General features: G+C 37.3%; 4 protein-coding genes across 5 annotated transcripts in view; 2 read left to right on the top strand and 2 right to left on the bottom strand.

Moving 5' to 3' along the window:
- The window catches only part of LOC120629132 (Fanconi anemia group I protein-like), a 34,618-nt gene extending 21,661 nt beyond the window's left edge, over positions 1-12,957 (top strand). Inside the window, exons 16-25 of the mRNA XM_039897923.1 lie at positions 1,520-1,746; positions 2,754-2,930; positions 3,730-3,857; positions 4,980-5,176; positions 6,226-6,384; positions 6,787-6,982; positions 8,124-8,313; positions 8,968-9,169; positions 10,087-10,201; positions 12,727-12,957. Coding sequence (XP_039753857.1) covers positions 1,520-1,746; positions 2,754-2,930; positions 3,730-3,857; positions 4,980-5,176; positions 6,226-6,384; positions 6,787-6,982; positions 8,124-8,313; positions 8,968-9,169; positions 10,087-10,201; positions 12,727-12,851 — 1,716 coding nt within the window. The 3' untranslated portion in view covers positions 12,852-12,957. The remainder of the gene's footprint in view (positions 1-1,519; positions 1,747-2,753; positions 2,931-3,729; positions 3,858-4,979; positions 5,177-6,225; positions 6,385-6,786; positions 6,983-8,123; positions 8,314-8,967; positions 9,170-10,086; positions 10,202-12,726) is intronic.
- Positions 12,958-14,343: 1,386 nt separating this feature from the next.
- Positions 14,344-15,710, bottom strand: LOC120629572 (keratin-associated protein 5-2-like). Its single transcript, XM_039898537.1, has 2 exons — positions 15,428-15,710; positions 14,344-14,505 (listed from the first exon to the last, which is right to left on the bottom strand). The coding sequence occupies exons 1-2, from the start codon at positions 15,586-15,588 to the stop codon at positions 14,400-14,402; spliced, it is 267 nt and encodes an 88-aa protein (XP_039754471.1). The 5' UTR covers positions 15,589-15,710; the 3' UTR covers positions 14,344-14,399.
- Positions 15,711-20,565: 4,855 nt separating this feature from the next.
- Positions 20,566-22,773, top strand: LOC120629405 (protein ALP1-like). 2 transcript variants are annotated; one of them, XM_039898342.1, is made up of 3 exons: positions 20,566-20,809; positions 21,651-22,049; positions 22,221-22,773. In XM_039898342.1, exons 1-3 carry the CDS (start codon positions 20,694-20,696, stop codon positions 22,531-22,533), a joined length of 828 nt encoding a protein of 275 aa, XP_039754276.1. In that variant the 5' UTR covers positions 20,566-20,693; the 3' UTR covers positions 22,534-22,773. The 2 variants fall into 2 exon arrangements, with proteins under 2 accessions (XP_039754276.1, XP_039754275.1); XM_039898341.1 differs by having other exon boundaries at positions 21,651-22,773.
- Positions 20,800-22,964, bottom strand: LOC120629406. The gene is made up of 2 exons (XM_039898343.1): positions 22,769-22,964; positions 20,800-21,518 (listed from the first exon to the last, which is right to left on the bottom strand). Exons 1-2 carry the CDS (start codon positions 22,938-22,940, stop codon positions 20,824-20,826), a joined length of 867 nt encoding a protein of 288 aa, XP_039754277.1. The 5' UTR covers positions 22,941-22,964; the 3' UTR covers positions 20,800-20,823.
- Positions 22,965-23,409: the final 445 nt, after the last annotated feature.

Below are 23,409 nucleotides of genomic sequence, written 5' to 3'. Positions count from 1 at the left end.
ATGTGTCTGTAATTACACCGGCATCGCCCTTCAGAAGTTTATTACATATATAGATACAGTATTCATGTATATATGTAAATATATATGTGTATGCACCATCTATCTCTCTTCTTAAGCTGTGTTTTACGCCATTGGTTGCCTGGAAGAGATCGCTATATAGCGATAAGGCCGGCAAATTGTATACTTTGTGTTAAATTTTTATTTAGAATTTTTCTGTATGTTTATGTGGTGATCAGTCATTGATTCATTTATTCATTCATTCGTTTGTTCGTTCATTCATTCAATCATTCTTACATTCATTAACTCATACATCAATTAATTAATTAATTCATTCATTCATTGCAGAAATGCACATTTGCATGGCGTTAGTACCCCCTCGGACGAGATCCGTAACACAAGATCTACTACTACTAAATATGACTCCAATTATAAAAAAATGTAAGACGGTGGTCTGTTTAGCTGCGAAAAAATATGAAGAATAGGTATTTAGTAAGAAACCTATTGCATCGCGCTGAGCCTGAACTCATTACTTCCTCCATAGAGTGTGAAAGGGACAGCTGCAGCTCATACAAATTTTATTTATATAAAGTTCACGAATATGGCGGTAAAACGCATACACAAATTACTTTTAAAATTAAATCACATCTATACACACGAAATAGGCATAAAATAAGATAATCCAAGACTAGAACTAGGTATGGCAGTAAAACTATACAGGTTGAGGGAGCACCACTATACAATAGTCTACCTAAAGAGATTTTTTGCGAGATCGCTTATATTTCTTATAGACCTTTTAATTTATTTTTCTACTAAAAGCTATTATTAGTTTAATCTTCTAGTTTTGTATCACAATAACAAAATAAATAATAATATAATATACGACTACGACAATACACACGTCGCTATATACCCCCAAAGTCAGCGTAGCTTATGCTGTGGGTACTAAGATGATTGATGAATATTTTTATGAATAATATACATAAATACTTATAATATACAGATAAACACCCATACACTGAAAATCATTCATGTTAATCACACAAACATTTTCCAGTGTTGGGAATCGAACCCACGGCCTTAGACTCAGAAAGTAGCGTCGCTGCCCACTGCGCCAATCGGCTGTCGAAATAATATTATATTACCACTTCTTGATCTTAATTTTAATTTCTCATTAATTCAAACTGTTATGTCTTTACACCTAAAAGGCTGAATTTTAGAGGGTAAGATTTCCGAAAGTAATTAATTGACTCTGTAAACTGAGATCAGTTTTGGATCACTGTTGCGCAGCCTATTGTTGAAATTGGACTACTTTTTTTGCAATCACTGCAAAAGTATCAAAGTAAAGTCAATCTCCACAATGTTAATATTGTGAAGATCGACTTTACTTATTTGTAATTATATAATAATATTATAATGAATTTATAAATCCATATACATTTGCATGATATAACTATTATTTAAAAAATACTATGTGACGTATAATATTGATATCTATGAATGAATGACTTTTGAATTCAAGGGCTCGCCAAAAGTGGGCAGGAAGAATAAATCGTTAAATGCAACTGGTGAGACATCGAAGTCGCAGAAATCTCAAAAAGAGCAGAAGGGCAAAGGAAAGGGCAAGGGGAAAGGGAAACCCGCCACAACAGTCGCTAACTTGGTCAAGGACAGAGCCGCGCCCTTCAAACCATTGCCTTGTTTGTGGGACCTGTCATTTTGCTTGAGAGTTTTGGAACTGCTTTATAGGTAAGAATCCTATCGATAAAGGCGTTAAGCTTCGCATCAGTAGTTAAACTTGGATATATTGTGCCTATAAACTATATTTTAACCTTGTTTGGAATGTAAGAAAAACCTACTAATGCAATAGTTGGTATAGATAGATGGAGAAAAACTACTGAACCAATTTGAGTGAATTGTGAAATTGAGACGGATTGTACTCTAGATTAACACATACGCTTTTTATCCCGGGAAAGTGTACGATTCCGCAGGATGAAAAGCCAAAAAAACTTAGCTAGTGAACTAATAAATTTTTACATTTCAAGATCTGTTTCCTTGTAACGTTATATCGTTACTTTTTAATAGAATAGTGCTACTTTGCCTTTACCTTATGTAATGTATGTTACGCAAATATATTATCGAAGTCCGAGCATACTCTAAGGTCGCTTCAACGTTCTCCAAGGAGAGGGCCTTACTGTACCTCCAACGTCCCGGCACACAATGGAGGTACAGTAAGGACTACGTGCCGGCTACGTGGTGTAACGTAAAGACACGCGCGTGTCTCCTTCCGCCTTCATCAATCCAACCACGGCCACAAACCAGGGCAATAAATCCCGCAGAATTAGAATCGTACCAATGGCCTCTGTCGTTCACATCTTGGAGATTGAGTTTAAAAAAATTCTAAGTTGGTATTAAACGTGAGCTTATAGAGAAGTACTATAAAAGTTTCAAGGACTACCTAAATGATAATAAATTTGGGTATGGCTCTAAACTGGCTGCTTCTTAAATAGTTTTAAATGAAAATGTGAGATGGTGATAACAAAAAGAAAACCCGGCTAAGTATGTTGTGGTCTCAGACCAGGGCCCGTTGGGAACCCTCGTAGCTTTAGTTTTAAGTTTATGAATGTAGTTATCGCCATCATCTTGCTACCACGTATACGTCTATTTCTGTAACAAGCGCGATCTATGGGCTATTTAAATAAAAAAAAATTGACTTTGTCTTTGACTTTGACTATTAATAATTATTTTTGTTACAGTGAAAACATACTGTGGTCGTCAGTCCCGCAGCGTAATGAACTCCGGAGCAAACGTGATTTTAATTTGTTTGCGTTACGCAGCGTACTGTCTGCGCTACCCGAGAACACCAGCAAACAAACTGTTAGCACGCACGTTCTCTACATTGCCACTTTGATGTATAAAAGATGCATTGCCAGGTCAGTATTGCAGAGAGTTTCTATTCAGCTATCAACTCCGGCGCAGATTTTAATTCTTGACGCGGCGTTCAATCAGCGCAAAATGTTATTTTATTTTGGCGGCCCAAGCAGATGGCCCACCTGAAGAACCATCGCCTTTAAACAGAGCAATACTTTGCAGGCATGTAAGAAACATTTCTAGAAATTCCCGACATATGTCCATCAACCTGAAGCGTAGGTATTAAGCTTCAAAACAAGCACCAAAACAACGCCCTTCAGATCTGAATGCTGCTTGGCGGCAGAAATATTTATTGTAGTAGTACTTCACCGGACGAGCTCTGTCATAAAAAGTTCTACTACTGCTATATGATTATAATGTAACGTTTATAAGTTTTGAGGCATGTCTCTTACAAAGCTAGGGTGATGTTTATACGACGTATTGTGTTATTTAGTAGACAAAAGTCAAACTTCTAATTAAAAAAAATTGCTACTTGTAGCGTAACTTGCAAAATGGCACGTCAACGACCATGCAAACAATTAAAGCTTCAAACTGTTTTTTATATAAACGATATTTATTTACATTGAACAGTTTCATAATTTCGGTATCAAGTTGATTTGGGAACACTATATCAAACCGCTCTTTAGCCAATTTATTGCTCGTTTACACGCAGTCAAATTAGAAACAGCAGCTGACTCGTTATTAAGCCCGAGGTCGAACACGAGCGGTCAATCGACCCAGTTAACGATCACACAAAAAATCACTGATTTTACAAACAAAACCAATTACTAGTTTTGACTATAAATTAGTTTATGTCCACAGATTTCAAGATATGAGCGATTTCGACGACCACACTACATACGCTTGCCTCGAATTATTCAAAGCTTGCGCTTCGTTGGTCCTCTCAACGAAATACTCTTTGAAAACAGAAAGTGTCCTCAAAGGAATAGGTAAGAATCTATGCTTTTGTCTTAAATTATTATTATTATTGCCAAACTATGCTTTATAAACTTTTTATTTTATTTGATGGCGTACGTTAAGTGTGTTTTAATTGCATAGATTTACATACGAAATGAAGAGTCAAGGTATCCTATCGCGTTTCAAACGTGGGATCAGTGTGTCATTGCCTAAATGTGTCAAACAACCTATTAGTTTTTCGTTGGATCCTTTTCCTTTGAACTACTTTTACAGTACTTTTATGAAGTTGGCAGTAATTATCCCTTTTATAACTATAACTTGAAATTTGCCAGAATTTTTTTTAAATTGATCAGATCTTAACAAATGTGCTAATTATTTTAATTGAATTAATTTTCAGTTTTCGAGAAACAATTAAAATTAATTAATAGCCAATGATCATGACTTTTGGTGGTATTTTAATATAAATATGGGTGCATATCCTTTACACTTATGTCTTGTATGAGACTCAGACGATGCAAAGGGACTTCCCGCAGAGTGATTACGTATCTCAGGACAGACTTGTGACAGGCGTAAATCTTGCAATCATCATCATCACCATGTCGACCCATTGCAGGGCACGGGTCTCCTCCCACAATGAGAAGGGGTTAAGGCCGTAGTCTACCACGCTGGCCCAGTGCGGATTTTTGAACTCCACATACATTTGAGAACATTATGTAGAACGCTCAGGCATGCAGGTTTCCTCACGATGTTTTCCCATCGTCGAAGCAGGTGATATTTTTAATTACTTAAAACGCACATAACGTAGAAAGTTGGAGGTGCGTTTCGAACTCGGCCCCCCCGAAATTGATGTCGAGCTAACACCGCTTCTTGCAATCCGTCAAACGTACAGTTGTATTGTACGTACGTCGTACGTACGTGCCGTTGTTTTTTTGTATGCAAAATTGACGTTTGACAGATACTCTTAGTCGTAACCACTACGTTCTATTAATAATCAATTTAAGCACCGGTCGAAATTAATATCAGTTACATTTCAGTCTTTTATGAGACTCAGACGATACAAAGATACTTTCCGTCGTTATCACTAAGTCGTGTTAATAATCAATTTATTTGCTGGTTGAAATTTTTGGGTGGTTTAATTATGGGTGTATTTTTAGCCGGCACTTCCGAGCTACCGGAATCAGAATGCTTGGCAGAGATAATAGAGAAGGTGCACAAGGCGTTACAGAAGCTGGAATCGGAAGGTGCGGAGGAAGATTTGGACCTTATCGGGAAGAAGACTTTCAGCATGCTTGTGCAGATAGCCACTTTGCTGTTGGAGACGCCAGTACTGGCCTGTGACGCTCTCAATAAGGTAACTCGTTATTAATTGACAGCCGATTGGTGCAGTGAGCAGTGACCTTGCTCTCTGAGCCAAAGGCTGTTATTTCGATCCCACAACTGGGAAATGTTTGTGTGATGAACATGAATTTTTTTAAGTGTCTGGGTTTTTTATCAGTACATTCTTAGTATTTATGTGTATTATTTATAAAAAATATTCATCAGTCATCTTAGTAACTATAAAAACTATAAAGCTACGCTTACTTTGGGGCTAGATGGCAATGTGTTTTTGTCTTAGTATATTTATTTGTCTGGCAGTCTTTGGCTGTGGCTAGTTACCCTACCGACAAAGACGTGCCGCTAAGCGATTTAGTGTTCCGGTGCAATGTCGGGTGGAAACCGATTAAGGATATAACTACCATACTCCCTAACAGGTTAGCCCGCTACCATCTTGGACTGCATCATCATTTACCACCATTATTAACGGTGATGGAAAACATCCTGAGGTATCCTTCATGCCTGAGAGCAGTGGCGTGCATAGAGGGTATGCACAGGGTATGCAGATGATGCGAAATGAAGAAAATCTCCAGTACGAGTTATAAATATGCATCCATACCTCTATGCACGCCACCTATGTCTGAGAGTTATCTAGAATGTTCTCAAAGGCGTGTGAAGGCGATTAATTCGCACTTCGCAAGCGTGTAGACTAAGGCCTAAGCCCGTCTCCTTCTGGGAGGAGAACCTTGCCCTGTAGTTGGGCGGTTATTGGTTCATAATGGTGATGATAAATTGATTGTAAATCTGGTGTATCCTCCGCTTTAGCTACACTATATGTTATCTATTGCCCGCGTTCTTCGCCCGCGTTTAGTATGGTTTTTACAAATCCCTTGGGAATCCCGTTTGTTTTCCCGGGATAAAAATTAGCCTATGAGGTTCTCCGTCCTTTTAACTATCTCTATGCTAAAAATCAAGTCGAATGGCTGAGTTTTTGCGCACAGAAAGGACAAACAAACAAATAAAACTTTCAAGTTTATAATATTAGTAAAAATTGAGCTGCTTCTATAAATGGATTAAAAATTTCAGATGATAGTGAAACTAGAAGACTACCTCCGTTCCAGCAAACAAGCGGAGGTACTGCCGTTGCTGTCTCCGTTGCTGACGGCGGCACAACGCGAGCAACAAGAGGCGACGTTGCTGGTGGAAGTGCTGACAGACTTAACAGCGGCACTGGGTGTGATAGACGTAAGTAATGCTAACAGTTTAGTTCATTATCAGCTAAGACAATTTTTTTTAATACACTACAGGTTAGCCCTTGACTGCAATCTCACCTGGTGGTAAGTGATGATGCAATCTGAGATGGTAGCGAGCTAACCTGTTAGGGAGTATGGTAGTCATATCCCCTAATCGGTTTCACTTAATCGCGTCCGGCACGTCTTTGTCGGTAGCCTCCCACCAGACCAGACTACAGAAAATTCAGGAATAATTAATTCCCAAATTATTCGGCCTCTTACGGGAATCGAATCCGGGACCTCCTACTTAAATTCACAGCGCTCACCGTTGCGCCAGGGAGGTCTTCAAACACTGCATGGTCACTTATCAGGTGAGATTGCAATCAAGTTGTGACTTGTACTTAAATGATTGCAGGAAGAAAGCAGTTCAGCATCTTCACAGTCGAACTTTCCATCGATAAACTCTAACAGCGGTCACACAGCGCTAAGTCTAGTGTGCGTACACCTGACCAGTCGCTTCAAATGTACGGAACACTCGCTGAACAGAGCTCGCGACCTCACGGAAGCTATCGGTGTAGCCGTCCAATCGCACCAACAGAGGCTGGAACGCGGTGAGTTGAAATTGTAAAGGGGGGCGTTCATAAAGTACGTGAGATTTGGGGGGGGAGGGGGGTGTTCCTCAGAAAATAGCACGCAATTTTTTTCTGACAGAAACAAAAAAAAAATTTAATCCAGATTATACTTGCTTAAGATTTAATTTAACGATTAAGATCATTCATAGAATAATTTCATTCATACTTCGATGTTATACATCTGCTGACTGTCAAACCACCATATTTGTTTTATACCATTGGTTTTTTTCTTTTTACAATAACAATCCAACGCGTTTACGTAAGAAACCCACATTATGAAAAATCTCACGTGAGATTGGGGGATGGGCCCTCCCCCATCCCCCAAATCTCACGACATCTCACCAGGGGGGAGATGTCGTGAGATTCAGAAAAAACTCCTCACGTAATTTAAGGACGCCCAGAAAGATCTTTTTTTTTCTTCCATGAAATTCCATGCACTCTGACTGAGTGAGACTTTATTAAAATTACGGTGTCTCAGTATCGTGCTCAATTAAAGTGGCTATAAATTCGTTCTCGTTGAAACTTACACGCTCTTTCTCTTCTTTACTTAATTTTATATTATCCGCAAACGCCGCCATATTTGACTGCCGATTAGCGCAGTGGGCAGCTACCCTGCTTTCTGAGTCCAAGGGTTCGATTCCCAGAACTGGACATTGTTTGTGTGATGAACATGAATGTTTTTTGTGTCTGTGTGTGTATATGTATATTATAAGTATTTATGCATAATTTTCATAAAAATATTCATCAGTTATCTTAGTACCCATAACACAAGCTACGCTTACTTTGGGACTAGATGGCGGTGTGTCGTAGTATATTTATTTATTACAAGACAGAACAGATGTATTTATTACTAGACAGGAAATTGTTTAAACGGCGATTAAACGATGTTAATTGTGTCGTGTCATGTTCTGTCGTTGTGGTCTGGTCTGTTCTGTTCTGTTCTGTTCCGTTCCGTTCAATTACGTTCTTTTCTGTTCTGTTCTTTACTGTTCTGTCCTTTTCTGTTCTGTTCTTTTCTGTTCTGTTCTGTTCTTTTTTTTTCTGCTCTTTTCTGTTATTTCCTGTTATGATCTGCTCTGGTAATGGGCTGATAGACATAAATACTTTTTATTGGTTTTAGAGCGCAAAGAGCTATACAAGTCCATAGTACTGCAGTTGTGTCAGCTGACCAGCTGGACCTGTACCGTGGCCAAGCTGCGCTGTAACATCGGAGGTGACAGCAACCGCGTGTTTAGTGTGTGCGTGCGAATGTTCTCGATACTCTCCTCCATGATCAAGACGTTGGACTCCAACATGGCGGTGTTTGTGCGGTGAGTTTAATGATTTGCATAAATTTTTTAACTGCTGTTCCGTCGAGCCAACAGTTTTTATTTTTTATTCCAATATAGGTTAGCCATTGACTGCATTCTAACATGATTCTACGCGACATTTTACAGGAACGTTAAATCGCTTAGCGGCACATCTTTGTCGGTGGGGTGGTAGCTAGCCACGGGCGGAGCCTTCCATCACACCAAAACAGAAGAAAAAAAAAGAAATTATAAACCCCCAAAAAGCCACGTCAATGTAATCATTATTAATACACTTTTATTGTACACCACAAAAACATATCGAAATATTGTAAATAAAATATGGAACCCAGGGTCTCCCACTAAAAACCATAACGCGTACGTAGGTAGTAAACATTTGTTAGGTATTAGGTTTTATATTGGAAATTTTCAATTAAAGACCAGAAAATAAATTGTCTTCGTCCCTTCCCGTGCCCCTAAGCGCACTTTAGGACCATTGTCCTAGTTATTAGTAACGACATGTAATAATAATATAATAAAATAATATAATATTTTACAAAAAACTTTAAACCTTTACAAATTCAAAACCCATTGAGCACAAGAACTGTTCCCTGTTTATGTTGATTATTACCGACCCACTACAGTCGGTAATAATGATAATTATTATATTTATTCCAGGCCAGAGTTAGAGAGACTTTTAAAATTCACGGGCAAAAAGTTGTCACCTGTTACCGACGACTTGATAACTTACGTCGTTGAAGCGCAGGAACAAGGGGAAACGGCCAGCAAAGTGCTGCGTCGCACCAAACAAAGCCCACGACTTGTTTTGGAGAGGGAGCAGTTCTGCAAACACGTCATACTCTTTGGAAACAAAGTTAAAGTGAGTATCCTCAACCTCAGGTTAATTAAAGTTGCTGGTATGAAAGTTGATGAAGTCTTGCGTCACACTAAAGTAAGCTCTTGACTAGTTCTTCCAAGAGAACAGTTCTGCAAACAGATTCTATTTAGGAACAAAGTTAAAGTGAGGTTCTTCAACCTCAGGTTATATATATTTGCTGGGATGAAAGTTGATACAGTCTTGCATCACATGAAACTAACCTCTTGACTGGTTATTCAAAATACTTCAAATACGTCAAACTCTTTGGAAACAAAGTTAAATTGAATATCCCCTCAGCTCAAATATATTTGCTGGCATTAAGGTTAATACAGTCTTGCACCACACTTAACTAGCCTCTTGACTAGTTACTCAAAAAAAGTTGTATTGCAAACATGCCCTCCTCTTTGGAAACAAAGAACATGTGTTCCTCTTTCGAAACAAAATTAAATTAAGAATCCCCAATCTCAGTTTATAAACAGTTCCTGGTATGAAAGTTGATGACGTCTTGAATCACACTAAACTAAGTTCTTGACTAGTTCTCTAAAGAGAACAGTTCTGCAAAGACGTAATTCTATTTAGGAATAAAGTTAAAGTGAGGTTCTTCAACGTCAGGTTACATATAGTTCATGGTATGAAAGTTGATGATTTCTTGCATCACACTAAACTAAACTCTTGACTAGTTCTTCCAATAGAGCAGTTCTGCAAACACTTCTCACTTCACACTCGCGTAATGTTGCTTACAAAATTTTCCCATTTTTCCCAATTTATGGTAAGCGTTAGAGGTAAAATAATTACTGTCAACTGCTAAATCGAGTGTGGTTGTTTTAGAAACACTACTAAACTGGAGTGGTTTTTGATCCTTCAATATTAGTCTTGTACACTGTTTCTATTTGATCTTTATTTTGTGCCTGTTAATACAGATAAACTTTCAACAATATCTGCCCGAGGGACCGGTGAGGGATTTTAAGATTAAAACCCAGCAGTTGCAAGGCGTACGTGGCGGTGATGCAGACCAGATGGATGATGAGGATGAGGGTGAGTTTGAGCTGCGGCGCAAAAAGAGATACTTTTTGTGTGTGTTTATATGTGTGTTCTTTGTTCCACCGTTACTTCTAAATGCCTGTACATATTTGGATGTATGAGGTATTGTACTAACATCCTACTAATCAGTGGCGTGCAGAGAGGGTATGCACAGGGTATACAGATGATATAAAATTAAGAAAATCTTCAGTTATAGTTGTAAATATTTAAGGGTAGCCTTTTTATAACTCTTCCAATGCCTATTCTTAAGTTTTTTAAAACTTGTACTGAAAATTTTCTTCATTTTATATCATCTGCATAGCCTGTGCATACTGTTACTAATCCTACTAATATTATAAATGTGAAATGTTTATTACTCAATCACGCAAAAATGGCTGAACGGATTTTTTATTACTTTTACATTTTTCAAGTACTCAGACGAAGTTGCGGGCAAATCTAGAATATGATTAAGGTGAAAGTTTGTATGTTTGTTACGTCGCATCGATTAAACCGATTTGGCTGAAATTTGTTACAGAGATAGATGTAGTTTGGAATATCACATAGGCTTTTATCCCGGGAAATAAGAGAGTTCCCGCAGCATAAAAAAAACCTTAATACACGCGAACGAAGTCGCGGATATCAGCTAGTCATTCATAAATGAATAAATTATGACGCACATCGCAATCTAGCTTAAAGTAAGCGTAGCTTTTTTATTAGTAACCATACTAAGATGAATGATAAATATTTGTAAATAATATTCATCATCATCATCACATCAAGTCTTTACCGGCCCACTACAGAGCACGGGTCTCCTCGCACAATGAAAAGGGGTTAAGACCGCAGTCCACCACGCTGGCCCAATGCGGATTTGTGGACTCCACACATCTTTGAAAACATTATGTGGAACTCACAGGCATAGAGGTTACCTTACTATGTTTTCCTTCACATATTATATACATAAATACTTATTATATACAGATTATCACCCAGATATTCAAAAACATTATGCATCACACAAACATTTTCCAGTTGTACCAAAAATTGAACCTTTATGAAAATTAATCTTAATTTGCCATACTCAGCTAAAAGCAGGAGAATTTGTATGGTGTAAATTATAATTTCTTCTATCTTTATATTCCACACCAAACAGATAAGCTTGTTCCGCTCCAAAACCATCCGGACTGTTGACTTTACAATGAATAATTTTAACAATTATTCATTTTAAAGTCAGTCAGTTTCGCCTTCTTTTAGCGGAGTATAGCAAATTAAGCTTAATTTTTATAATATATCATGGAATTCCGCAAAGTAACGCATGCTTCTATCCAATATTTAAAACTGATCCATTATTAACAGGGTAATACGAAAAGTAGATCTCGACAAATTTTCATAGGTAAAATAGGTCTGAGCTACAGCTGTTCCTATTGCACTATAAGGGGGAAGAGTGTCTCAGCGCGACGGCAATAGTTTTTACATACATTTTTAATACATATAACCATTACATACATTTTTAACCATTTACCACTCATGGTAAAAATATTAGATGGAAATATTTTTAAAAATAGGTTAAGAATTTGGTTAATAAGTAAGGCGTATATTACCGAATATTTTTGTGACATTTCTTAGTTTCTGTCTAAAGTTTAAAATTTTAAGTGTTATAGTAATTTGTAATATAAACTCTAAATATGTAAGAAAATTGCACGCCAGAAAGAGGCAAACTGTTGGGACTATTTCAACTTACAACACACAAAAAATGTACACAGTTAAAGCAATAAAGTTTATTCTATTCTATTCTATTCTACTTATCCCTGCTATACCATCGTCTTAAAGAACACCAATCCGCATTGGAGCAGCGTGGTGGGTCCATGCTATTGTCCATCAGTAGGACGGTAATACGCTGCGGATCAGTGGCGTGCACTTCATACATGCACAAAAGCATACAAGCAATTTTAGGGTAGAAACTACCTACCCTAAAATTGATATATCACTTACGACTTTTTTTGCCGTTTTAGGCAATTTACCTGCTGTATGCATACACTAAAGAAACCCATTGCACGCCACTGCTGCGGATGCGCATGATTTTTGTACCTGTAATTATAATTTGTAGTTTAAAAAAAAGTATAATGTATTTCCTAAAATTAATGGACGGTTATCCAATTATAGACCAGCCGGCCGAGTGGCGCAGTGGGCAGCGACCCTGCTTTCTGAGTCCAAGGCCGTGTGTTAGATTCCCACAACTGGAAAATGAACATGAATGTTTTTCCGTGTCTGGGTGTTCTGTATGTTATTATTTATATGTATTTATGTATATTATTCATAAAAATATTTACCAGTCATCTTAGTACCCAAAACACAAACTACGCTTACTTTGGGGCTGGATGGCGATGTGTGCATTGTCGTAGTATATTTATTTAATAAAAAAAATAAATAAAAAAAAATCATAAAAATAGACCAATTTCTGTTGTCTATCGAAAATATAAGAACAAATTAGCACCGTGTAAAATTAAATTCGTTAATTCATTCGTGATTTATTCTTGTTACAGCCAATGTTAGCATCAACGACTGCGATACAGTGGTATTATCTCCGCATGGGAGCGCCCAAGAAGTTGAAGATAGTGATCAAAGTGATGGGGAACCTTCTAGAACAAAACGCAGAAGGTTTTCATGAGTTGTGATATAATTAAATAATATATTGTTCGTTCTACCACTAAAAAGGTGTTTCATTGTATGCAAACGGCAATCCCTGCATACGATGCTTGAATAGAAAAGAAATATTAAAATCCAAATAAATAGCTGTACTAGTTTTTTTTTTGTGACTGAAATCAACAAGATAGAATACTGATTGTTAAATTGTAAATTGATGTTTAAATAGAGCAACTGCTGAGTTTCTTAACGGCTTCTTCTCGGTAGAATCTGCTTTCTTAACTGGTGGTAGAGTTACTACAAACAGACATACTTGACGTTTTAAAAAGTGCTTATATTATTAGGCCTAATTGAAAAAAAAAACTCGTTCAGGAAAGTACTTTTTTTTATTCCACTACAATTTAGCCCTTAACTGCAATCTAACTTGGTAAGTGATGATGCAGTCTAAGATGGTAGCGAGCTAACCTATTAAGGAGTACAGTAGCTATACCCCTAATAGGTTTATACGCGACATCGCACCGGAACACTAAATCGCTTAGCGGCACGTCTTTGTCGGTAACGTGGTAACTAGCCACAGCCTAAGCCTCTCACCAGACTAGACCAGAAATAATTCTGAAATTTAACAATTTAAGGAGAGCACTGTCGCCCGTCATACAGGTTTTTACCTAAATCAGGGACAGTAGATTTTAAATTGCACCATTACATACATTTATTACATAACACACCAATATAAGTTCCGGGCAACCGGTTATGATATTAAGCAATGTTTATTTGTAATCTTTATCATACTCATACGCATTGTCCAGGTACGCAAGTTTTTAGCACGCAAGTTGCGGGCGAGGTGTGATGTGATCCATCCAAAAGATGTTGTGATGCATCTGTACGTTAAGAATTATTTATACCAGAATTTATCATAATTCTTGGTGTATTATGAAAATTAAGCTTAATTTGCCATACTCCGCGAAAATCAGGAGTATCTGTACGGTGTAAATTATATTTTTTATTAATCCTAATACTCCACACCAAACAGATCTTCGGCAATGTACGCACGGTTCGCTCGGAAACCGGAGCATGCTGTTGTAACGCTTCATCCGATACAATGCTTGGGGCGCGTTAACGGTTTTCTAGCCCCCCCAAACCCCCCATTCGTGTGGGAAGCGACCCGTGCAACTACCAGCTACCTAGGTGCAAAGGTATTTCGAATTGACCCTAACCATATCGCACCAACCCACACTGGGCCAGCACGGTGGACTACGGCCTTAACGTCCTCATTGTGGGAAGAAACCCGTGCACTGTAAGGGCCAGTGGGTTGATATTCCTACCATAAGGTCATTATCGACCCATTACCCACTCGCTACAGGGCACGGATCTCCTGGAAAATGTTTTTCTATACCGTTCGAACTCTGCCCTGCCTTAGTGAAGTCATAACTAGACTTTCACTTATTTCTTTGGATGGGCGGAGTGACTACCAATTATTCTAGTAGGAAACTGAACCTTTAGGAAATAAAATATAGGAATACCAGTAGGTATGGACTTTATTAAACACTAGAATTTTACAAAGACATCGTACGATTCAACCGCACGAAGGACCACAGCAGTTCCCGCAGACTCCACCGATACAGCCGCCAATGCATCCGTGCCCGCAGCTGAAGTATGACCCGGCAACTCCTCCGCGCGCTCTAGGAAATGAGATTTTTTTTTATCATCATTCATGTCAACCATATCTATATAGTATAGGTCTAGGTCTATTTATTGTATAGATATATATTAATGAAATTATTAGTATGTATATATAATATTGTGTGTAAGTTTATTATATATATAGTATTTATTTATATATTTATATGAGCTGTGTTTTACGCCATCGGTTGCCTGGAACTCGCATCACATCAATCATAACTATGAAGCGATAAAGCCGCCTAATTATAAACATCGTGTTAACTAGTTATAAAATAATTTGTACTGTATTTTTATGTGGTGTACAATAAAAGTGTATTCATTCATTCATTCATTCATAGGTCTTTTGTAGGGAGCTCCAAATACCTCGTTTAATATCATTTGTCCACCTCGTCGAGGGTATATCGAGGCTGCGTTTACCGGTTTTCAACTTTTTTTATATAGGAATATTTACAATCTGAGCTTATATAGGAATATAAGCTATCTAAGCTTTAACGTGACGTGCTGGCAGATCAGAATAAATTTGCCACAGCGGGTATCGTACGAGGCGACTAAAGGAATATAGCGGAGAACGGGAAGCAGCTTTCTCTGTGCTACTAGTTCCATCTACTGCGATCACTAACCCGTCTGCGCAGTATGATAATAGGCAAATCTTCCTTTGGAGAAAGGCCTTTAGTCCAACAGTGGACTGCTATAGGCTACCTATGGATGAAGCTTATGTAAAATTACTCCAGTCCAAATAAAAAACCAATTTCAGAATCATACACCAACATATATTATTGTCGTTTACGCTAACAATATACTTCCACTTTAAACTCTTAAAATAATTACTCGTTTATCCATTGAGGCCGGCATTGATATCTAGGTAACAATGTAAATATGTGTGTCAGTAGGTAGCCTGATGATGAAGCTAGAAGGACTCACCCATGAATACAGCCAGCCTCTCCACAAGGTGCCTTGCAATTAGCACCTATCGCGTGAACACAGCAGGGTCCCACGCCGCATCCTCCCACACGAGTTGCATTAGGGCCGCAGGGACCGGCCAGCGGACCCTGGCAACTGAGGCAAGCATATTTCACCGGCATAAGTCCAAATCACTAAGAGAATAAAACAAAAATATAATAAAAAGTCTACGTTGTTAAGATTGCATCCAAAAAATATATTTTTAAATTTTATAAAAATATATTTTAAAGATGGATGTGTCGTATTTCTATCTGTTTCTGATTATGTATGACAGGTAAGTAATTCTAAATTGGAAATTCACTGGCGTGCAGTGTTGTTTTTTTTAAAAAATATCATGAGACTGCACTTACCAGAAAGAAGGCTGTATAAAGCGTTTTATCTATTTCTGAATTCTGTGGTTCAAACGACGTATCTAGTCCCAACAGCCCTGGGATTTGAAAATAATTATTTAAAATAAAAGTTATAAAAATATATTTAATATTTGATGGTGAGACTTGAATAAAATTATTAAAAATAATCACATCCACTGGATTAAAAACATACACAAACCGTGTAGCTACACAACTAATATTGAAGCATGAAAAACCACTCTACTTTAGTAGTGTTTCACTAACCGCATGGGTTAGTCACTTCATTCCATTTAGCTAGATGACAGTAAATATTTAACCTTTTAATGTTCTAAAAGTTTGCCATAAAATGGGGAAAATGGGAAAAGTATGTGAGCATCATCCAACAGCAGGGCTAGCACGGGCAGGAGATATAAATTATATCCCCCGATTATATCCTCTATCAAGGGATATAATTATCTTTTCCCCTTGCCAGAGCACGGCAACAGGGGAGAGGATAAATTTATCCCCGTTTGACATTTCTCGTGGATATATATCCCCCGCCCATAGCATGGGAAGAAATGAAAGGGGAAAGACTATCCTTTTTTGACATTTGAAAGAGACAATTTTATCCCCGTCCTTAGACGTGGGTTTAAAATCCTGTTAACGAATTAAAGTCGAAAAAAACATGTCTCGTGCTTTCTGGGGCTCTTATTATTCAAGTGAAATGGAGAAATCTGAACGAAAATTACACCGGCGATCTATACGTGACGCCAGTAATCCGTTCGAATTTCCCGATGCAGAGTTCCAACACTTGTTTCGGATGGGTAAAAATTATGTGCTGTACTCGTGCGAGGACCTTAAAGAGGCACTAACTACTAAATGCTGTCGATGGACTACCAGTGCACATAAAAGTAAGTTGTTATTAAGTACCTAAAATCACCTTGTGCAAAGACATCATCTATATATGAACATAGGTTTAAAAAAAAGCATGGCTAATCACTTTTTGTCTAGGTTCTCACATCTTTAAGGCTTTTAGCGGACGGTAGTTATCAGCGGGGACAGGTCAAGACCATGGCTGTTGCTCAAACCACAGTCAGCAAATAACTGACCCAAATTACCTGGAGCTATTGTCAGTATGTGAGTATATATAGGTACTTACTTCCTAATAATTCTCATTAGTAAATATAAATCCCATCCTGTTCAAAGTGCAGTGATGTGATAACTAGTTTTCACTTTATAGCCGAGTGCCCCTTGTACGTGTTGGTAAGATGGGAACTACAAGGTAAGGATAGAATAAGTGAAGAAGACCTAGCAAACCTCACCTTAGGGGATATTGTTAGGTTCACCACAGAGACTGGTAGGTTTCAGGGGGGACCCTGCCGGGACACCAGTAAAACCTGTGTCTCAAACATGGGGAATAGGGTGGAATGGTCCTTACATAGGACTGATCACCCGTCTGGCAATGGCAGACATCCCCTCATCAAATATAGATATACTTACTTTAATAATAAAATTATTAGTCAGTACTTAGTACTTCAGTATAAGTACATAGCAAAGATATTCAATGCTAGGTACTTTAATTATTTTTCATTTCATTTTAGACTAATGCCAAAGTAGATATTATTCCCGGGAACAGACTCTGGAGATCCACGATAGATGTTCAACTGGTAAAGACAAATTATTTAGATCTAGAGTTTATCAAAAACTTAAACAATCAAGTAAGTTAATAATTTTAAAATATGTTTTACAGATTGTGGTGTGTGTCCATGACCAATTCATATTTATTAACTCTAAAGTAAAATATGAAAAGATACAGCTGTATGAAAGTAGAATCGGACAGTACTACATCTTATGTATGTTTTAAATAAAATGTGCAAACTTTCAAAACTTTACTTATTGTTGCCATTTACTAGTATAAAAGGGAAACAATGCAAATCAAAAAAAGTTACACACCTACCTATATCATTATATTATACTCCTCATAATTACCTAGAAATTACATGCCTAGGATTCTGCTGCATATGTTGTATACGACTAGTCTGGTAAATTATTTATATGAATATACAAAAAACAATGTCTCATTATAAAAAAATTGTTTATTTGAGGAATTAGTACAAAAACTTGGCAGTAGATACTGTATTTAGTAATGAAATATAAGAAAATACAAAAAAAAATGTCTGATAAATTATTTAACATGGGCATGGGTTAATCATCACGTCGAAATTACAATGTAGGATTGTGCATATATTTCTATTCAACATTTTATTAAAATCTTGGAGAAAATCTGAAAAAGCAAAACAAGTAGGAATTAATTTACATGTTTAAATAACAAAGTAGAATTTATTGGGGACTCAGGCTATGCTCTAGGGCCTTGGATGATGACTCCGGATTTAGAAGCTGCACCAAATAGTTCTGCAGAGAAGTACACAAACTGGCACTGCCAAGTAAGAAACTGTGTGGAAAGGGCCAATAGGTACCTCAAAGACACATTTCGCAGCTTGGGGATTGACTGGGTGCTTCATTACAGTCCCGAAAAAGCATCTCCACTTATATATGCCTGCATAACACTTTATAATATTATGCATCATTATAGGCGTGTATTGTAAATATATACTTTAAATAATATTTAAGTTCCCATAACTTATTATTATTGGGCACATTAATGTTTGGTAATATTATAAAATTATATCTTATAATAATGGTTCCTTATAAATCATTGATCCTGCATTTTCACATACAATTTGCCCTACTAATTTGGGTCAACAGTATTGAGCATAATATAATTTGTATATTTCAGAACTCTAATGGAGCAAATGACAGTAAATTTTGTAAATACGAGCGAAGAACGACATCAGTCATCAAATATGGATCAAACAAGATTGTTAACAGTTGCTCGACAAAAAAGAGAAAGATTTATAAATACATATTTTAATTAATAAAATTTCTAAATTAACCTTTTCATCCTTTTTAATTTATTTTTGTGTGATAAATGAGCATCCTGCATTCTTCCATCTATACCTACTCTGGAAAATAAATAAATTCTTCACTTGGTTGACTTTACAGCAACATGTATACTATGTATATGTTGCCTGTGGTGCTGCGTCCCCGTGCTGTTGCAGCTTTTTTAATGTCCTGCTACGTCTGCAAATAAAAGAAAAATTATGCAAGACTTGTTTGATGCCAACAACACTAATAAATAATTTAAATTTTTTGCACTTGCTTACTTTACCGCAAAATTGACTTAACTGTTTCCAATGATTGACCGTCCCGTCTGGCCCATGCTCCTTCAGTAATGACTAAGATTTGCCACTGGGAGTCTGCCCTTTTGGCTCCTAAGAGTTCCTGTGAATTCCCCAGTGGCAAGGTGGTTGTGGGTTGGCATGAAATCTACCAACATTTGCAATTGTATTTTATTACTTCTTGATCTGAATTAACACAAATTTGTCAACTAATGGGCCATAGAAAAAGGCAAGCACAACTTTAAATAAAATAGTACAAGATCAATAATTTGATATGTAAACAGGATTGGATCTTGATGATTAACGTCTCTGTTTACTTTCACTGTAAAACATTCATTCATTAGGTACGCTTCTAAATCAATAGGTAGTCACTTTTTCAAACATTTTATAAAAGAAGACCTACTTTTTAGCACTCATTTTATTTTCTCGAAAGGTAGGTTTTATACCACTTTGAAAAATCCAGAATAAATAATATAAACAAACAGCCGCAGACGAGGAACATTTATAGATAAAAAAAACAATAAAAAACTTAGACAACTAAAACAAAACAGAAAACGAAATATTTATTTGTCAAAACCATGAGCACAGATTAGAATAATTAATTTGTGACATTTACCGGGGGTTCGTCTTTCCCCTATTATATCCACCGTGGATATATTGTCCACCCGTGTGCCCATGCTCGGGGGGTGGATATAAATGCGTGAGGGGATAAACGTTATATCCTTTCCCCGTGGAGAAGTGTCCCCCGCCCATGCTAGCCCTGCAGCAGGTGTAAGTGAGATATGCACGGGGCGTTTTCTCTGTTATTGGACACAGTACTGCAAGCAATAATGGCTGAATGAGGGTTCTTTATGTTCTTAATTCTGAGGTCCCATAGTCCCCGTTGTCTATCGTCGTTGACGGGGAAGGTGGGGTTGTTTGAATATTTAACACACGTTCGATCCGATAGTAGATCGGACATCACAATCGGGAACTGCCGCGAGGCGTTTACGATTTTACTGTCGATAATCAGTATCTGAAGGCGCGATCTGCATACTTCTGGATAGATAGAAAATAGATTTCCTATTTCTCCCTCCGACTTGATTTTGAAGGGATGATCGGGAACGAATGTTCAAAGAAACCCTGGCGCAAGAATGTAATGTTTATCTTTAAATACGATCAGATAGTCGATAACAGAATCTGAAGTGTATTGCCAGCCTTATTCTACTTTCGAATTGACAGCTTTTAAAAGAAAAATCCTGCGTCAGCAAAGTCATTTCCCGTATTTTAAATACTACATCACATCACAGAATAAATTCTGTGCATTCCGTACAGAAATATTTTTTTGAGATATTCACATCCTAAAATTTTTGCACGAGTGATTTATAATTACAGTGAAATATCGTACAGTGTTTGCAAAAATACTAATCTGCATAGTTATCTATATTCATTTTTCTTTGCAATTAAGAGCTAGTTCAGACATGGCGGATTCCGCGCGGATGCAAATCGCGCGGTTCTAAACGCAAGTGTTCAGACAGGCGCGGATGTAAAAAAGAAAGAAAGAAGAAACGGCAGTATTGGGTGCATCCAATATTACGCGATCGGTTTACTCATGGTCAGTTTCAGACTTTATATCCAAAATTAAGAAGTTTTGAACCAAAATTCTTCAATTATTTGAGAATGTCGATAAATTCATTTGATGAATTATTAGAAATGATGAGTAAACAAATTGAATCTAATGATACCCATATGAGGTCAAGCGTGTCCCCAGAAGAAAAACTCGTGATCACATTAAGGTAAGATATTTATTTTATACGTCAGAATATATATTTTGTACTATAGAAGACTGTGAATCGTCAGTGCTATTGCATGATAAAGGCGATGGAGACTCTCCTGGTACTATTGTAGAATATCCAGTGAAATATCCTTGTGGGTTTGAATATTGTTGGTTTTGCCAAAATACTGCATTAGGCGTGTTTTGCTGGCTCGTGATATGAATAGGCGATGGTAATTTCTGCCCTTTCTGTATTACCTGGAGCAATTCAATTTTAGTAGCCAATCGTTTATTTTCTGGAACTTTCTTTAACTCTTTATACAATGACATGCAAAAAAGTTTATCATCATCATCTTGCTTTGACATACTTTCTTGTATTTGTCTTTGTATTTTATCTCTTGATTCAATACTATTTTCTAATATGTTAGACAATCGCTCTTCTGAAGTAATTTTAGTTTTCTTCCTTTTATTGGGTACCGGTTGTATTTCACGTGCATTTACAAAATTATCTAGCTTTTGGTCAATGTTCCGAATTTCTTCATTTTTGGCTTCATCTATGTTTGTGATAGTTTCTTTGTTTTCTATCGTCTTCTGAAGAAAAGAAAGCCGGTCGAAATACATGTATTTTGAACCTTTACATGCACCAGAACCAGAAGGAATTGATTTGCCTTTCTTGAATTCCTTATTATAAGCATCACGGATGTTCTTCCATTTTTTTTGTAATGATACACCTGGAACAGAAATCACTATCTTTAACAAATATAAATACAGTAGCGGTTAGGTAATTCAAGACACTCATTATGCTTTAACTAGCGGACCCGGCAGACTTTCAAAACGATACAGATTAATATTTTATTTTTCAGATATCTGGGTACTGGTTGTTCCTTTGGAGAACTACATTACAACTTTCGTCTTGGCAAATCTACAATCACAGGAATTGTCCGTGAAGTATGTGAAACTCTGTGGGAAAAAGTCACAAAAAACGTCATGCCTGAACCCAGCGAAGATATATGGAAGAAAATAGCTAAAGATTTTGAAAAATATGCAAATTTTCCCAATTGCATAGGCGCCATAGATGGCAAGCATATAAGGATTACAAAACCCAAAGATTCGGGTTCTTTGTATTATAATTACAAAACTTTTTTTTCCATAGTACTGTTGGCACTTTGTGATAGTAACTATTGTTTTACTTTCATAGATATCGGATCTTACGGAAAAAGTAGTGATTCTGCAATTTTTAAAAATTCAGCATTTTATAAAAGGTTAATAGAAAAGTCATTACACATACCAAAACCTAAACCAATATCTGAAACAGATCCTAAACCATTGCCATACGTCATAGTTGGCGATGAAGCGTTTGGTTTATCCGAAAATGTAATGCGACCCTATGCAGGTAAAGGGCTATCATATGAAAAAAAAATATTTAATTACAGGTTATCAAGAGCTCGACGTTTTATTGAATGCACTTTCGGAATTCTGGCAAACAAGTGGCGCATTTTTCATAGGCCTATAAACGTGAATATAGACTTTGCCGAAGACATAATAAAGGCCTGTTGCGTGCTACACAATTTTGTTAGAACTAGAGATGGTATACAGTATGAAGATACTTTACATACTGCGCCAATGAGTAATCTTATTACATTACATGCAGGAAGGGGTACACCATCATCATTAAACATTAGAGACAAATATGCTAATTACTTTGTGAATGAGGGTCGTGTAGAATGGCAAGACACGAAAATATGAAATTAAAATTGTTACAGTTCGCGCCAAATAACTAAACTCAAGATGGCGCGTCGCGTTGGTGGGTTGTACATATTACAGTTAATAGCTATACGTTACTGTGGTAACGTGATAGTTTTCCCGCGCTCGTTACGTACCGCCAAACAACGTTATACACATTTCAGTTATTTGGGGTGGACTGTCTATTACAAAACATGTAAACTACCCTGGTAAAATGTATAATTAAATGTCTACTGACCAAAAAGAACCTTCTTTTCCAAAGAATCCTCATTTTCTCCAAAAATCTCCACCAGCTCCTGCCAAGCTCCGTTTTTAATCGTTTTGTTAGAATATTCTGCACATTGGATGTTCCACAAAGCAGGTCTTTTTTCCACCTCATCGATGAATAGCTCGGTGTCGAAGCGATCCATTGTCACCGTCCGATACGCGCGGCTTCCGCGGAGCAACTGAACGCCCTCTAGGTACGTCAAGTAAATAAAACCGAGCGGCGACCGCGCGAATTCATTTTCTCGGTTGAGCCGCGCGGATTGTCAATCCGTGCGGACAGGTATGAACGATTTGTAAGGCGCTAATGTAATTAGGATCCGCGCGGTTCAACCGCGCGATTTGCATCCGCGCGGAATCCGCCATGTCTGAACTAGCTCTAAATCGTCGGACATTCAGAAATAAACGGTTTACAAGAGAAAATACAGGAGGTATACCTCTTATAAAAACTCAATTGGGCGCTCGACAACTTCTAAGACGTTCTACAAAGTGTGCCTATTTAACACCTAAGACGTTGGTGTTGAATCCTATGTGCCTGCCATAAAAAGCTAGACTTCTAAGTACAAACGTAGTTTATAAATGTAAGTGTAACTGTATTTTTCAGAACATCGTCGA

Source organism: Pararge aegeria, chromosome 14 (assembly GCF_905163445.1).
Source record: "Pararge aegeria chromosome 14, ilParAegt1.1, whole genome shotgun sequence".
Classification (NCBI taxonomy): Eukaryota; Metazoa; Arthropoda; class Insecta; order Lepidoptera; family Nymphalidae; genus Pararge; species Pararge aegeria.
This window is presented reverse-complemented; position numbering and strand designations above follow the sequence as displayed.